Source organism: Orycteropus afer, unplaced genomic scaffold, assembly GCF_000298275.1.
Source record: "Orycteropus afer afer isolate SDZICR_OR568_19922 unplaced genomic scaffold, OryAfe1.0 scaffold00038, whole genome shotgun sequence".
In the NCBI taxonomy this organism is placed as follows: domain Eukaryota; kingdom Metazoa; phylum Chordata; class Mammalia; order Tubulidentata; family Orycteropodidae; genus Orycteropus; species Orycteropus afer.
Window position 1 is genome coordinate 15,711,903 of NW_006921625.1, and position 18,710 is coordinate 15,730,612.

Sequence of the window (18,710 nt, forward strand, 5' to 3'; positions counted from 1 at the left end):
ATACAAATCTCATTATTACAGATTATCATATAGGAAAAAAAGGTGTTTTTAAAAATAATAATAATAATAATAATAATACTTAAGGCCTCAAAGTGTTCCATACATGCTATAAATTGAGGCCTCAATGTCTGGGTGTGGTGAATAGAATGTGTGGTCCTAAACATGGGACAGAATCTTGTGGTAAGTTGAAAGGTACCTGAGAGGTAATGCAGTTCCATCTTCCTTACATGTAAAGAATTCTGTTTATGTTTAGCAGATAACATTTAAATGATGCCTTACGGTTTAAAAGGTGCTGATATAAGAATTAATCTTACTTCATAGATAACAGAAAATGCAGCTATTATCCCCCCCCTTTTTTTATCAAACAAGAAATTACAGCTCAAGGAGATGAAGCAGCCTGTTAAAGTCATGTGCTTTGTGAGTGATGAAGTTCGATAGTTTGTATAATTCTAAATTTTGAGTCTTTTCACAACACTTACCCCCCTCATCCAGCCTCAGCCCAAATATTTCTACAGATTGAAGGCTTGCTATGCATTGAGGCAGCTTGTGCCCTTTTTTGATTAGCTCTAATTATTGGAAAATTTTTTCTTTTACTAAACCGAAATCTCTAGCAGATTTATCACTTGGCCAAAGTCACACAAGCAATGCTAAAATCAAGAGTAGATCTAGGTCTTGGAGTATTTTTATATTGAGTTTACAATAAACCCCTTTTCTCTGAAGATCCACAGTGTTTGCAAACAGTTTTACTGATGCCATGTGATGAGAATGTCACCAGCTGGCACTCAAGAGTGCTTAATGGCAAAATTGTGAAGAAACATCTTAGTCAGAGCAAAGCCATATTTTAGAAGTTATGGAAGATTTTGTCAGATCCAAATATGAGACTTGGGTGTAAAATTTTATTGAAGTAATGTACTTTTCTAAAATTACGCTTTTTTCTTTTAAAGTTTTACTAAAATATAATTCACACTTGAAAAGTACACTAATTATAAAAATTCAGCTCAGTGAAATTTTGCAAAGTAAACATACTCATGTAACCAGCATTCAGAACAAGCAATGGAGTATTTCCAGCAGCCAAAAGCCTTTCCTGTGCTACCTTCTCCAGAACATTGGTGGTTAGTGGTAGAATTCTCACCTTCTGTTCAGAAGCGCTGGGTTCAGTTCACGGCCAGTGGGCTTCATGCCCAGCCCCCACCTGTCTGTCCTCGGAGGCTTGTATGTGGCTGTGATGCTGCACAGGTTTCAGCAGAGCTTCCAGACTGGGACAGACTGAGAAGAAAGCCTGATGATCTATTTCTGAAAATTAGTCAGTGAAATCCCTACGGATCACAACAGTCCAGTGATCAAGCAGTGTTTTGTTCATCGTGACATGGGGTAACTATGAGTCAGGGGCCAGCTTGTCAGCAGTGAACAACAACAGTATGTCACCTTCCAGTCACTGCCCTCTTCCATTCCTCCTCAGAGTAATGACTATTCTGACTTCTAACATCATTTATTTTTTTTCAGTCTGTTTTCAAACTTCATATAAATGGAATCATAGAGTGTACACTCAATTTTTGGTGTACCTTCTTTGGTTCAACAATATTTCTGAGAGGTAATATTATTAGTAGCTTGTTGTATTTGCTGAATAGTATTCCACTTTGTGAATGTACCTCCATTTATTCATTATACTGTTAATGGACAGTTGGATGGTACTGCTTTGACTATCCCTACACATGTCTTTTATAAGCCTTTGTGCACATTTCTATTTGCTCTATCTAGGAGTAGGATTGCTGGGTTATAGGGTAAACATCTGTTCAGGTTAACCATATTTTTTACGCAAATAACTTACCCATCACACATTACAAACCGTGCAGCCCCCTTGCATGTTAATTTCCTGTGCATAATGTATGTGTTATATGCATGTGTGCATTGTTTACATGGGTGCATTATATACAAAAAATGCACTAGTAGATCTTGCCAAACACCTTTTAGAGCAGTTATATTAATAGTCTACATCAGCAGTTTCACATCCTCTCCACCATTTGGTATTGTATGTCTTTTTATTTCAGTTAATTAACATAATTTAAAAATTAAAAAGAGCAGAAAGTCTTGTAATGAAAAGCAGCAGTTACCTCCCTCAACCCTCTACTCCCCTAAGTCACACTCTTCAGAACCAACAATTTTTAGCTGTTTCTGCTTTTAATGACTTTTAAGAACAAGGGTTAAGAGCACGGATATGTGTTTATTATTTCTGTCCTTTTAAATGTATTGAGATTTGTTTTATGGCCTAGTGTATCATCTGTCTCAGAGAATGTTTCATGTGCACTTGAGAAGAGTATTTATCCTGTTATTGGGTTGAGTGGTCTGTAGATGTCTATTAGGTCTAGTTGGTTTATAGTCTGTTTCAAAGTTGATCTTCTCAGTTCTACCCATTACTGAAAGTGAAGTATTTAAGGCTGTAGCTCGTAGTATTGAATTGTCTATTTCTCCCTTCATTTCTACCAGTTTGACTTCATGTATTATGGTGCTCTGTTACTAGGTACATCATGTTTATAATTGTTGTATCTTCCAAATGAGTTAACCTTTTTTTTTATTATTGTAAGCCCCTGTTTATCTCTGCTTCCTGTTCTAGGGGAGCATAATGAACTTTGTTTTGTAGATATATGCAGTATTAGGTGTTTGCTTTGTATTGTTTTCCTTATTATGCTTTAAACTGTCATGCTTTTTGCTCAGGAATTTAGACTTATCTTTACTTTTGTCAGGTTTAAGCCGTTTTTTCCATTCCAAACCTTGCAAGGATTTGAAGATGATGAAGACGAGCATATCCATATCCAGCAATGGGCACTTACTGAAGGCCGCCTTAAAGTTACATTGTTAGAATGCAGCAGGTATGTTCTTTGTTTTGTCACTACAGTATTATGAGAAAGTGTAGTGAAAAAATGTACCCAAGCAATATGTATTTATTCCTTTTGTATTAATTTTTGTTCCATTATCTGTTAGTTAATTGTGTAATCAAAAATTTAATTTCATAAAAGTAGTTCTTTTAAGCTTGAGAAAAATGTAAGCCATATTTTAGGAAACATTCTAATGGTGGAGAAAAATTGTTTATTCTGTAATAATTCTCAGCCTTTTTTTTTGTTTTGTTTTATTGTGATTTGGGTGAAAGTTTACAGAGCAAATTCATCTTCCATACAGCAGTTCACATATATTTTGTCTCATGACATTGACTATAATCTCCCACAGTGCAACAGCTCTCCTCCCACTTCCTCCCCATAGCCACCTTTTCCCTGTGTCCTTCCCTCCCATGCACTCCTGCCCCCTGAGCTGTCTCCCTGTGCATACACAGCCCTTCTACTCTCCCCTGACTGATCTCTCCAAGGAATGTATCTGTCTAATGTAAATGTTCAGCTCATATGTCTGTCTTTGGTTTGGCTGGAAGCCATGGGAGTAGGTTCAATTCCAGACCTGAAGGACAATTAGGAGCCATATTCTCAGGGTTTCACCAGGCTCTATCAGACCAGTAAACCTGGTCCTTTTTTTTTTTTAATGATAGTAATTCTCAAACTGAGGGAGACAGCCCCCACCCAAAGGCAGGAAGGAGGGAAGCCAGGGCCGACAAAGGGGCAGGATCCAGGTAAGGGGAGGGTGGAGAGATTTTAAACAGTTAAGGAATTTAGACTTAGAATTTGTCTGTCAGTTTGTTGTACTGTGGTGGCTTGCATGTTGCTATGAGGCTGGAGGCTATGCCATCGGTGTTTCAAATGACTGCAGGGTTGCACATGGTCCACAGGTTTCAACACAGCTTACAGACTGAAACAGACTAGGAAGAAGGAAGAGGCCATCCACTTCTCAAAAAATTGGCCAGAGAAACCCTTATGAATAACAGAGAAATACTGTCTGATACATTACTGGACAACTTTAAAAAAAGCCCAGAAACATTGTCTGATACAGTGTAGGAAGACGAACTCCTTAGGTTAGAAGATACTCAAAATACAAGTGGGAAAGAGCTGCCTCATCAGAGTAGAACCAGCCTTAATAATATGGTAAAGTAAACCTTTCAGGACCTCCATTTGCTGACATGGCATGACTCAAATTGAGGAGAAACAACTGCAAACATCCATTAATAATTGGAACATGGAATGTACAAAGTGTGAATCTAGGAAAATTGTTGTTGTTGTTTTGTGCCGTTGAGTCGGCCTCGACTCATAGAGACCCCTCCTTGGGTTTCCAAGGCGGTATCACTACAGAAGTAGATTGCCCAACCTTCCTTTTGAGGAGTGGCTAGTGGGTTTGAACCACCAGCCTTCTGGTTAGCAATCAAATGCCTTAGGCACTACGCTACCAGAGCTCCTCTAGGAAAATTAGAAGTTGTCAAAAATGAAATGGGACGCATAAAGATTGATAGCCTACGCATTAGTGAGCTGAAATGGATGGGTTTTGGCCATTTTGAATCAGACAACCATATGATCTTCTATGCCGGGAATGACAATTTGAAGAGAAATGCTGTGGCATTCATCATTGCAAAGGATGTTTCAAGATCTGTCCTGAAGTACAGTGCTGTCAGTGATAGGATAATATCCATATACCTACAAGGAAGACCAGTTACTACTACTACTATTCAGATTTACGCACTAACCGCCAAAGCCAAAGATGAGGAAATTGAAGATTTTTATCAACTTCTGCAGTCTGAAATTGACCAAACATGCAATCAAGATGTGTTCATTATCACCGGTGACTGGGATGCAAAAGTTGGAAATAAAGAATCACCAGTAGTTGGAAAATTTGGCCTTGGTGACAGAAATAACACTGGAGATCTCATGATAGAATTTTGCAAAGCCAACAACTTACTCATTGCAAATACCTTTTTTCAACAGCATAAACAGTGGCTGTACACGTGGAGTTCGCCAGATGGAGTACTCAGGAGTCACACTGACTACATCTGTGGCAAGAGGCAATGGAGAAGCTCAGTGTTTTCAGCCAAAACAAGGCCAGGAGCTGATTGTGGAACAGTCTATCAACTGCTCATATGCAAGTTCAACTTGAAGTTGAAGACAATTAAAACAAGTCCATGAGAGCCAAAATATGATCTTGAATATATCCCTCCTGATTTTAGAGACAATCTAAAAAATAAATTTGATGCATTGAACACCAATGACCGAAAACTGGAGGAATTGTGGGATGACATCAAGAACGTCATCCATAAAGAAAACAAAAGGTCATTAAAAAGACAGGAAAGGAAGAAAAGACCAAGAAGGATGCCAGAAGAGACTCTGAAATTTGCCCTTGAATGGAGAGTAAAGCAAATGGAAGAAATGACAAGACAGAAGAGCTGAGCAGAAGATTTCAAAGATCAGCTTGAAAAGACAAAGCCAATTCCTGTAATGAAATGTGCAAAGACTTGGAGTTAGAAAACCAGAAGGGAAGAACACACTCAGCATTTCTCAAGCTGAAAGAACCAAAGAAAAATTAAGCCTCGAGTTGCAATATTGAAAGACTCTATGGGAAAAATATTGAATGTTGCAGGAAACATGAGAAGAAGGTGGAAGGAGTACACAGAGTCACTGTACCAAAAGAACTGGTCGATGTTCTTCCATTTCAGAAGGTGGCATATGATCAAGAACCAGTGGTATTGAAGGAAGAAATTGAAGCTGCACTGAAGGAATTGGTGAAGAACAAGGCTCCAGGAATTGACAGAATACCTATTGAGATGTTTCAGCAAACAGATGCCCCACAAGAGGCACTTCCTTGGCTATTCCAGGAGATTTGGAAGACAGCTACCTGGTCAACTGACTGGAAGAGATCCATATTTGTACCTATTCCAAAGAAAGGGAATTCCCACAGAATATGGAAATTATCAAACAGTATCATTAATATTGCACACAAGTAAAATTTTACTGAAGATAATTCAAAAACGGTTGCAGCAGTATATTGACAGAGAACATTCAGAAATGCAAGTTGGATTCAGAAGAGAGCGTGGAATGAGGGATATAATTTCTGATGTCAGATGGATCTTGGCTCAAAGCAAAGAATACTAGAAAGATGTTTACTTGTGTTTCATTGACTATGCAAAAGTATTTGATTGTGTGGATCGTAACAAATTATGGGTAACACTGAGAAGAATGGGAATTCCAGAACCCTTAATTGTACTCATGAGGACCCTGTACATAGACCAGGAGGCTGTTGTTCAAACAGAAGAGGGGGACACTACATGGTTCAAAATCAGTAAGGGAGTGCGTCAGGGTTGTGTCCTTTCACCATACTTATTCAATCTGTATGCTGAACAAGTAATCCAAGAAGCTGGACTGTGAAGAAAAATGTAGCATCAGGATTGGAGGAAGATTCATTAACAACCTGCGATATTCTGACAACACAACTTTGCTTGCTGAAAGTGAGGATGACTTGAAGCGCTTATTGATGAGGATTGAAGACTGCAGTCTGCAGTACGGATTATATCTCAATATAAAGAAAATAAAAATCCTCACAACTGGACCTGTAACCAGCATCACAGTAAATGGAGAAAAGATTGAAGTTGTCAAAGATTTCATATTGCTTGATTCTACAGTTGACGCCAGGAGCTGTGGTGGTGGAGTGCCTAAAGCACTTGACTGCTAACCAGAAGGCTGGTGATTTAAACCCACCTGCCACTCCTTGGAAGGAAGGTTGGGCAATCTACTTCTGTAATGATACCACCTCAGAAACCCAGGGAGGGGTCGCTATGAGTTGGGTCCAACTTGACGACAGTGTGTTGCGTTTGTTGTACAATCAGTACCAATGGAAGCAGCAGTCAGGATATCAGACGATGTACAGCAGTGAGCAAATTGGCTGCAAAGGACCTCTTTCAAGTGCTGAAAAGCAAAGATGTCTCCTTGAGGTCTAAGGTGCGCCTGACACAGGCCGTGGTATTTTCAATTGCTTCATATGCATGTGAGAGCTGGACAGTGAATAAAGAAGACCGAAGAAGAGTTGATGCTTTTGAGTTGTGGTGTTGGTGAAGAATGCTGAAAATACTGTGGACTGCTAAAAGAACTAACAAATCTGTCCTGGAAGAAGTTCAACTGGAATGCCTCTTGGAAGTGAGAATGGCCAGACTTCGTCTCACCTGCTTTGGTCATGTTGTCAGAAGGGACAGTTCCCTGAAGAAGAATGTCATGCTTGGTAAGGTGGAGGGTTGATGAAAGAGGGGATGGCCCTCAACAAGATGGATTGGCACAGTGGCTACAGCATTGGGCTCAAGTGTAGCAAGGATCATGGAGCTGGTGCAGGACCGGGCAGTGTTTCGTTCTGCTATGCGTAGGGTCACTGAGTCGAGACGACTCCACAGCACCTAACACAACAATTCTCAGTCTCTTTAGATAAATAATGCCTTGTTGGCATATTTTTTATTTATTCCCTATTGGAGAGCAATACATAATATAATAGATTTGAGAATTATTTGTGATAATTAGAAATACCCTAGAAAATCACAAAACCAGACTTGAAAACCACTGTGGGTTCTTCACAATTTAGACCTGGAAGGAATCTTAGAAACAGTCTTACCCAGCCTCCTTATTTTACTTTGCTAGCACGTGGTCCATGTTCATCTCTCACTTGAACTGTTTATGATGGTAGCCTACTCACCTAAGGACCTCTGGTGGCATAGAGGAAGATGAGGCAATCTATTTCTGTAAAGATTTACAGTCTTGGAAACCTAATGGGGTCTCTAAGAATCAGAATCGACTCAAAGGCAGTGGGTTTTAGTTAGTCTGCTCACACTTGTCTGGTTCCCCCAGCATAGCAGCCAGAAATGGTCTTTTCAGAATACAAATCAAATTTCCACTCCCCTACTTAAAAACCTTGAACAGCTTCCCAGTAGTCTTAGATGTAGACCCAAATCCTCACCATGGCCTGTAAGGTCTTCTTACCTCTAGCTCTTTCTTCCTCTTCCATTTGTTGGGGAGACAGAGGATTGCTGAGAGCCAATCCATGGAAGTGAGTCCATTTCTAGGCCTGCAGGGTATCCCAGGACCATAGTCTCAGGGGTTCCACCAGTCTCTATCTAACCAGTAATTCTGGTCATTTTTGAGTTTTTTAATTTTGTTCCACATTTTTCCTCCCATACTATCCAGAATCTCCAGTTTTGATCCCTTTCTGAGCAGTTGGCATTGGTAGCCAGGCCAGTCTTCTCGTCCTGGTGTCATGAAAGCTGAGGACCTTGTGGTCCATCTTATCTTTGAGCTAATTGTTTCCAGATGACTTTGATTTTCTTCACTTTTCTTTGCTCCAGATGAGAGGAGACCAATAGTTACATCTTAGATGGCCACTCAGATGCTTTTAGGACCCTAGTTCCTACTTACCAAAGCAGGATGTAGAACAAAATTTTTGTGTACTATGGTGTGCCAATTGAGCATGATGTCCCTCAAGACTATGTTGCAAGCCTGCAGGCCCAGTGATTCTCTCTCTCAAGGTGTTTGGTTGTCTCTGAGAAGCTACTCCAAGCCTGTCTTTTGTTCACCATCTTCTATTCATCTCTCTTCATTCCTTCACCCACAGTGCTTTAGCTGTGTTGGTCTTCACTTGGCAAAGAGGTGGCGAATATTTTTCCAGAACCAGATATTGTAGGCTTTGTATTTCTGTTAAACTATTCAGCTCCACTTGTAGTACAAAGGCAGCCATATACAATATGGAAATGAATGGGCCAGTTTGCCAATAAAACTATGTATAAATTTCATATCATATTCATTTGTCATGAAATACTTTTCTTTTGCTTTTTTAAGCCATTTACAAATGTAAAAACCATTGATAGCTCTCAGGCAATACAAAAAGAGGGAGCAAACTGGATTTGGCACAAGGGTTGTAGTTTGCCATTGCCTGCCTTAGATACTTGAAAGAACCAAGCCCATTGTGTTGCCTTCCTACCATTTTTCAGTTGAAGGTCCTATTCCATACTGTTCTCCTTGAAACCACCCTTTCTTGATTCAACTCAAGAGTTATCTCCTTAGACTATTGACCCATAGTCTCAGAGGACATAATGCTCAATTGACACAACGTAGTACATAAAAATCTTGTTCTAGGCAACTGGAAAACAACTTTAATAGTCTCTTGTTAACCTCTCAATTAAAAGATATTTTACATTAGAAAGCAGTGTGATCAGTCAGTATATTCAACTGTGTGTTATAATTACAAATTTGAATAATTTTTTCAAAAAAATATTCTAGGATGTTACTTTTGGAAATTGATTATTAACTCTAACACTTGGATTTATAAAAATAACTCTCATTACTTTCAGGCAATATGTGCATGTATTGTAAACAATAGTACATGTGCTAATAACCTGTTGCTATTATGTGCCGTTGAGTCGGACCCAACTCATAGTTACTCCTCCTTGGGTTTCCAAGGCAGTATCACTACAGAAGTAGACTGCCCAGCCTTCCTTCTGAGGACTGGCGGTGAGTTTGAACCGCCAGCCTCCTGGTTAGCAGTCAAGTGCCTTAGGCACTATGCTATCAGAGCTCCCACTAATAAGCATATTAGTTTTGGTTCTTTTTTAATTATGAGATTAACTGTCTGAGTGCAAAGACAATCTTATCTGTTTTTGTAACACAAGAATTTATATGATGGAGTCTTAGATGTCAAAGACAAAAAAAAAAATTATCAAACTCCCTGCCAAATGAAAGTATACTGTCCTTATGCTACATTTTGTTAACACTTGTTTGTATCACTTAGTTGATTTAAGTACTTGAGTGTAGAGGTTATTTTTGAGTGTACCAATAATTTGATAAATTTTTTGTTTGTTTGCTTAATTCCTAGAGTTCTCAATCCTGAGAACTCCATTATGTTGGGGCATCCAGTTGACAAGAAATTTTTTGTTTTATTAAATAAAGATTAAGTATGCTGTTTATTTTGATAAAGGGATTGCAGAGTATAGTAAAATGATGTATGCATTGAAAAATTGACTCTATATAAGTTTGAATTTGAAGTGTCTAAACTCGACGGCACATAACAACAACAACAACAACAAAACTAATATGCTGTGGTAATTATCAGCATTAAATGTCTAATTATAATTTGAGTTGACATGTTAACATTTATAACAACTTTTTGGAAATAGTCTATGTCTGTTGTTGTTGTTGTTATGTGCCGTTGAGTCGGCCCCGACTCATAGCGACCCCTCCTTGGGTTTCCGAGGCAGTGTCACTACGGAAGTAGGATTGCCCAACCTTCCTTCCGAGGAGTGGCTGGTGGGTTTGAACCGCCAGCCTTCTGGTTAGCAGTCAAGTGCTTTAGCCACTATGCTACCAGAGCTCCTAGTCTATGTCTAGGGGAAGGTTTTGAACCAGTACTTTATTTTTCTTTCAGTGAATATTCTTGTTGATGCACAAATGTCAGAATCATAGCATTGGATTACCTTTTTCCAAAATAATCGTAGCAACTTCTAAATATTGGAAGGGCAGCTTTGGACAAAATTGCTTGACTATCTTGTTAATGCATAGCTACCTGCTCACATACTGATCTTCAGACCTGCAAAGATACCCTTGAAGGACAGTCATTGATTCCTTCATTCAGCAGATGCTTGTTTAATACAGTGGATGTAGTGTGTACTAGGTACTCTGCTGAGTATTTTATGTCTCCTTCTTTGGTATTTTCACACAAATTCTTCTGCTCGTTGGGGTTTAGTCTGCTTCTGTATCCTTCCCTTCAAGGCTCAGGGGTCCAAGATTATCTTCTATATCTGTGTTAATTCGTTTCCCTTTTCTTTGTTGAAGAGGGTCTGTGCAGTCTTTCTGCCTAGTCCACCATCTTGCCGGAACTCCTCTGCTGAGTATTTTAAAAACTAGTTTTCTTGCTTTAGTGTTGCTAGTGTGATCATGGATTTGATTATATGTCTTAGTTTATAGCTTTTTAATACTAGCTATTGGCTCACTGTGCTTACCAGTTCCTTGGTTTATCTGAGATACTGCTCACTTAACGCTTTGCAACAGGAATCCGAGACTTCCTGAAGGCATTGGGAAGTATTGTTAGTTGCTGTGAGTCAGCTCTGACTCATTCTGGCATTGTAAATAATAGAAGGGAACATTTCCTGGTCCTGGCCATCTTCATGACTGTTGGTAGTTGGAGTCCATTGTTGCAGGTGCTGGGTCAGGCTTCATTGAGGATTTCCCTTGTCCTTGTTGGCCCTCTCTTTTACCAACCATGATGGCCTTTTCTAGCAATTGGTCTTTCCTGATGATGTGTCCACAGTAAGCAAGTTGAAGCCTCATCATCCTTGCTTCTAAGCAACATTCTTGTATTGCTTCTGAGGTTAATTTTTGCTCTTTTGGCAGTCCACAGTATGTTCAGTATTCTTTGCTGCCACCACAGTTTGAATGCATCAATTCTTCTTCTGTTTTTCCTCATTTTCCAATTTTTGCATCGATATGAGGTAACTAAAAAGACCATGGCTTGGGTCAGGCACACCTTAGTTGTCAGTGACATCTTTGCTTTTTAAAACTTTAAAGTGGTCTTTTGCAACAGATTTGCCCCGTGCAGTGTGTCACTTGATTTCTTGACTGATGCTTGCATGAATATTGATTGATGATTTGTATTCACGTTCTCTCCTACTTGCATGAGACCTACTTAAACATTTCCAATTGTTACCTCTTATTAGCTTAAGCTTAATATTTCCATAAAAATTTTACTTCTTAAATGTTTTAGAAATTGACCTTGTATCAAGTCAAAAGTCTTATATTTTCCCCAAATCCAAATAGAATGGAACATATCCATCAGCCATAGACACCTGTGGTTCTGTGTGAGAACTTGCCTTTTTATTTTCAAAACTTTGTTTTGAAATAATGAAATGTTCTGTAGGAATACTTAATTTTTTTTTAACTTTATTTTGAAGCAATTTCAGACTTACAGAAAGTTTCTGTGAGAACTTTTATTAAGCTTAACCTGTTATCAGACTTTGAGAGTGAATTTTGCCAATGAGGAAAGAAATTTGAAGTTTTCTTAGGAAACAAACTGCTTATTAAAAATATTAAGAGTTGTAGAGCTGAAAGCTTTATTCTTTGTAAAGCAGCATGAGTAAAAACAAGATATATTTATGAGTTACAAAGCTTGACATTTTACACCCCTGCTTGTACCCTTGCTGTTGCATGTTCTAAAAAACAAAAACAAAAAACAAACTCACTGCCATCAAGTCAGTTTAACTCAGAGCAACTCCTCCTTGGGTTTCTGAGGCGTTATCTTTATGGAAGTAGATGCCCAACCTTCCTTCCGAGGAGTGGCTGGAGAGTTTGAACTGCCAGTCTTCTGGTTAGCAGTCAGATGCCTTAGGCACTGCGCCACCAGAAGCAAGTTGAACATCTGTAAAATGGGAAAAAGGTGCAAGCTTGGCAATACGTAAGTAAAGCACTGGGCCTTCAGTAAACATAGTTTCACTGTTGTATTTAATGTGGTCATTCCATTATTTCTCGAGAAAATGGGATCTGTAAAGAAAAATGTTCATTTTTGCATATTTGATTATAAAAATTAGAATTCTTTTCATTTAAAAGGTCATGTACTATAAAGGGAAGTTCTTTTCTACTTATCTGAAGTAAAGTTTTGAATTCCCCAAGCAACAGATTGGTGGGGAAGACAATTTTGTTTGTAAAAATTGGTTCTAACACTTTGCATTTGTCAAGTATTAAAAGCATGCATTCATCCTGAACAGTTGCATGTTTGTTTTTTTTTGAGATGACTAAAGTGGATTTATTTTTAACCACAGATAAATTCGTTTGTATTTGTAGTACTGCAACTGGAGGCTAAATTATTTTACTTTGGTGTTATCATTGTATTACTAAGGTTATTATTTAAAAAAAAAAATTAATTTATAGCCTGTCCTCTGTCTTTAAAAAAGAAAAATGAGGTATTTGCAAGTAGGTAAGTAAAAATGAAAATAGGTAAAAATCAACTGAATAGAGAAGATAAGAAATTTTCTTGCAGCTAAGGCAGCGAAGAAAATCTGATAGATTACTTAGCACTTACTTTCTGATGCAGTATGCATGCTTCTATACCAGATTCTAAGAGAGGTTTGTCACATCAATCTGTATGTAAAAGACTTAATGATGGAACCAGGTACATTTTCTTTTTCTGGCTGATTATATCAACCAGTTACATTTAAAAACAACAAAACTAAGGGCATCCGTGAAGACAAGGGTTATAACATTTTGTTGTGTGAGTTCTGTTCTCCCAAAGCAGTGTAATTGGGACGATACCCTGTACTCATTATAGATACAAGGAAGTTTAAATTAAGGTCAGTCATTTACTGAGTCACATTTATACTTTTCTAAAGCTTCTATTTTCTTAACAGCTTTTAGGTGTTGTTTTGGTTTGCTGGGTTCCAAAAATACATCATTAAAAAAATCTTTTTTAAAAAAAAATGCATTGACCCATGTCACTTTAGTTTTGTGTATTTCACTGTACATAAATTATATTTCAATCAAATATATTTTTTTTAAAAAAAATACTATATGAAAAGCAGGGAAAAAAAAGATCTTATGTTCTTTTGGGGCCTGCCCTACAGAATAGTTACCAGATAAGGCTAAAAGTCTAAGAATTGGTTATAGTTTCTGATTTAACAGAAGAGACTCTTTGATCCACCACAGAGGCACTCTTTAAGCTTTTGCCAATTTAATGAAAAGTGATTTAAAATACCTTGCTAAATAGAAAGTGATCACACACATTGCTCTAATTATTATTTTTTTTTTAGTACCCCAAGTGGCATATGTGTAGGTGCTAATGGTTGGATACTGAAAATTCTCAGTGTTCACATAAATCCCCCCCCAAAAAAAACCCAATTTTTTTAAATGTTAAATGTAACACAAATACAGAAAACCTTACTAAGCAGATTAGCAGCTTAATGAATTATTTTTACGACAGATACCCTTGTAGCGCCTACATGTATCAGAAGATAAAATCCTGACACCTTTCTCATGACCCCTTCCAAACACTCTCCTGCCCCTGTAACTACTATCCTGACTTTTTTCATAAATTGCATCCTTACTTTAATTTCTCACCCAGCTATCTATATCTATATCTAACCCTAAATAGTACAGTAAGGTGCTCTGGTGGTGCTGTAGTAGGAGTTCTGGTGGTACAGTGATTAAAGCATTGGGTTGCTAACCAGAAGGTTGGCATCTCAAACCCACCAGTGTCACTCTGCAGGAAGAAGTTGAGGCATTCTGCTTCTATAACTTTTTACAGACTTGTAAACCCTAGGGGCAGTTCTACTCTGTCCTGTAGGGTAATGACGAGTCAGAATCACCTTGATGGCAGTGGGTCTGAACACTATAGTCTATCTTTTCTCATTTTTTATGTCTTTTAAATCTACCTATTTGAAATATTTTATTTGGAAATAATTTCAAACTTACAGAAGGGTTGCAAGAGTAGAACAAAAAACATTAGCCAGACTCAACCTATTGTTAAGATTTTATTTCCCTTAAATACTTCAGTGTGTATTTCCTAGAAATAAGGATATATCCTCTTCTATAATCATGGCCAGTTGTCAAATTCAGAAAATTTAATGACAAATAATGCTTCAGATTTCCTACCTTTAGGTTTGGTACCCATAGAGGATTCCTGCCTGAACCAGTCCTGATTATGGTCATTACAAAGTGGTGATTGGCCAACCCAACACTTTTTCCAGATTACCAGTCAGCAGTTGACATTCTACTCTATTACCAAGAACTCATCTTTGTTCCCCCATTTCTCTATTATCAGCATGGACCCATGGATTCCTATTTTTTCAGTGGTTATAATTCTTTAGGAGCCCTGGTGGTGCATTGGTTAGGTGTTTGGCTGCTAACCGAAACATCAGTGGTTCAAACCCATTAACTGCTCTGCAGAACAAAAGACCTTGCAGTCTGCACAGCCGCGGGCAGTTCTGCTTTGTTGTATAAGGTCACTGTGTGGCACACAGCCTCAGCAAAAAAAAACAGCATCGTTCATTACTGTCCTTGATTATTTTGGTGCTTTTGTCCCAGACTTGGCTAGTACAAGCTCCTTCAAGCTGGTTCCTGTGTGCTTGGAACCTGGACTTTGTATCTCTTGAAATTTTCATTTAATATTTGTAGTTGTGTTTTATATGGCAAAGGAATTCATGTCGTCATTATGAAGTTTGTCCCTAAATAACCACTGATCTTTTTGTCAATGAAATTTTATATTTTCTACATTTTATTTAAATGGACTTATACAGTATATATTCTTTTGTGCCTAACTTTCTTTATTCTACATGATGATTTTGAAATTCAGTGATATGTTGGAAATGATTATGGAAATTCATTCTGTTTTATTGCTGAATAGTATTTCATAGCTATATCACATTTTGATTATTCATACAAGTCTTTGTGTGAACATATATTTTCATTTTTCTTCCTTAAATAACCTGAGAGCTGAATGACTGTGTTATATAGAAGGTGTGTGTATTTAATTTTATAAGAAACTGCCAAACAGTTCTGAAAGTGGTTGAAGCATTTTACATTCCACCAGCAGTGAGTAAGATTTCCAGTTGCTCTATATTCTCTCTCGATACTTGGTAGTGTCAGTTTTTCACCTTTTAGCCTTTGTAATAGAATAGGTGTGGAGAGGAATTTAATTATTATTGTTTTTTAAATTGTAATTATGATGTACATACGATAAAATTCACCATTTTAAAGTGTTCAATTCAGTGGTTGTGTATTCACAAAGTCATGCTACTATCAGCACTATCTAATTTCAGAACATTTTTGTCACCTAAAAAAGAAGCCCTATACCCTTTTGTGGGAGCTCTGGTGGCGTAGTGCCTAAGGCACTTGACTGCTAACCAGAAGGCTGGCGGATCAAACCCACCAGCCACTCCTCAGAAGGGAGATGGGGCGATCTACTTCCATAGTGATACTGCCTTGGAAACCCAAGGAGGGGTCGCTATGAGTCGGGTCCGACACAGTGACACATAACAACAACAACAACATAATCTTTTTTACTCACTCTCCATTGTCCCCTCTTTCCAGCCTTTGACAAACGTTAATCTACTTTCATCTATGGATTTACCTGTTCTGGATAATTCATTTAAATGGAATCATAAAATGCATTGTCTTTTGTATCTGGCTTCTTTGATTTAGCATAATGTTTTCAAGATTCATCCATGTTGTAGCATGTTTCAGTACTTCATTTCTTTCTGTTGTTGCTGTTGTTAGGTACCATTGAGTCGTTTCTGACAGAAATGAATGAAACACTGCCCCCCCTGCACGCCATCCTCACAATCATTGCCCTGCTTGAGCCCATTGTTGTAGCCACTGTGTCAGTCCATCTTGCTGTTGATAGTCTTCCCCTTTTTCACTGACCCTCTGCTTTACCAAGCATGATATCCTTCTCTGAGGACTGGTTCCCCCCTGATAACATGACCAAAGTATGTGAGACAAAGTCTCGCCGTCATCAACTTAAGGAGCATTCCAGCTGTACTTCTTCCAAGACATACTGGTTCATTCTTCTGGTAGTCCATGGTATTTTCACTATTCTTTGCCAGCACCACAATTCAAATGTATCAATTCTTCTTCAGTCTTCCTTATTCACTGTCCACCTTTCATATGCATAAAAGGCAATTGAAAAGACCATGTTTTGGGTCAGGCACACCTTAGTCTTCATAGTGACATCTTTGTTCTTTAACACTTTGAAGAAATCTTTGTAGCAGATTTGCCAAGTGCTAAATGGTATCTGCTTTTTTGGACTACTGTTTCCATGTTGATTGTGAATCCAAGTAAAATCAAATCCCTAACAACTTGAATCTTTTCTCCATTTATCCTAATGTTGCTTATTGGTCCAGTTGTAAAGACTTCTGTTTGCTTTATATAGATAAAGAAATATTTATATTTCTTTCTAGTGTGAAATAATATTCCATTGTAAGAATCTGTATGTTTTATTTATCCATTCATAAACCGATAGACATTTGTATTGTTTTTACTTTTTGGTGATTAGGAATGATGCTTTTATGAACATTCATGTAAAAATTTGTATGTTTTCATTTCTCTTGTTTACATCCCTAGGAGTAGAATTGCTGGATCATATGAAACCTCTGTATATAATTTTATAAGGAAGTAGCAAACTGTTTTTCCAAAGTGTCTGTATCATTTTACATCTCTGCCAACAGTGTATGAGAATTTCAATTCTATACATCCTGGCAATTATTAGTTATTTTTTGTGTTAATTATAACCAGTCTACTGGGGCAGTGCCTAAGGCATTTGTCTGCTAACCAGAAGGTTTGCAGTTCAAACCCACCAGCTGCTCTGAGGAAGGAATATGGGGTTGTCTACTTCTGTAAAGATTTACTGCCTTGAAAACCCAACAGTGGTTGCTGTAAGTCGGAATTGACTCGATGGCAGTGAATGTGAGTGGTTGTGATGTGTTATTTCATTATGGTTTTCATTTTCATTTGTTAATGACTAATGAGGGCGCTCTGGTAGCATAGTGCCTAAGGCACTTGACTGCTAACCAGAAGGCTGGAGGTTCAAACCCACTAGCCACTCCTCGGAAGGAAGATGGGGCAATCTACTTCCGTAGTGATACTGCCTCGGAAACCCAAGGAGGGGTCGCTATGAGTTGGGTTTGACTCAGTGCCACATAACAACAACAACAATGACTAATGAGCAGTAGATAGACAGGAAACTGCCAGAAATTCAAGCTGGATTCAGAAGAGAATGTGGAACGAGGGATATCATTGCTGGTTTCAGATGGATCTTGGCTGAAAACCAAGAATACCAGAAAGATGTTTACCTGTGTTTTTTTTTTTACGATGAAGAGGCATTCAACTGTGTATATCATAACAAATCATGGATAGCATTGCAAAGAATGAGAATTCAGAACACTAAATTGTGCTCGTGAGGAACCTGGACATAGACCAAGAGCCAGTCATTCAAACAGAACAAAGGGATACTGCATGGTATAAAATCAGGAAAGATGTCCATCAGGGCTACATCCTCTCACCGTGCTTATTCAGTCTGTATGCTGAATACATAAGCAGAAAAGCGGAATTATATGAAGAAGACTATGGTATCAGGATTGAAGGAAGACTCATTAACAACCTGTGATACGCAGATGACACAACCTTGTTTACTGAAAATGAAGACTTAAAACATTTACTGATAAAGATCAAGACTACAGCCATCAATACGGATTACACCTCAACATAAAGAAAACAAAAATACTCAAAATTGGACCAATAAGCAACATCATGATAAATGGAGAAAAGGTTAAAGTTGTCATGGATTTCATTTTACTTAGATCCACAGTCAATGCCCATGGAAACATCAGTCAGGAAGTCAAATGACATATTGCACTTGGCAAATCTGCTAAAAGAGTCCTTTTTAAAGTGTTAAAGAACAAAGATTTCACTTTGAAGATTAAGGTGCACCTAACCCAAGCCATGGTATGTTACCTCATAAGCATGTGAAAGTTGGACAGTTAATAAGGAAGACTGAAGAAGAGTTGATGCATTTGAATTGTGTTGGCAAAGAATATTGAATACGTGGACTGTCAGAAGAATGAACAAATCTGTCTTGGAAGAAGTGCAGCCAATATGCTCCTTAGAAGTGAGGATGGTGAGACTTGTCTCACATATCTTGGTCATGTTATCAGGAGAGACTAGCCCCTGGAGAAAGATACCAGGCTCAGGACCAGGCATTGTTTTGTTCTCTTGATGTAGGGTCACTATGAGTTGATAGCATCTAACAACAACGGCTAATAATGTGGAGCATCTTTATAT

General features: G+C 38.1%; 1 protein-coding gene across 1 annotated transcript in view; it reads left to right on the plus strand.

Moving 5' to 3' along the window:
• The window catches only part of PDZD8 (PDZ domain containing 8), a 90,258-nt gene that overhangs the window by 27,543 nt on the left and 44,005 nt on the right, over positions 1-18,710 (plus strand). Inside the window, exon 2 of the mRNA XM_007936851.2 lies at positions 2,742-2,867. Within this exon, the coding sequence (XP_007935042.1) occupies positions 2,742-2,867 (126 nt within the window). The remainder of the gene's footprint in view (positions 1-2,741; positions 2,868-18,710) is intronic.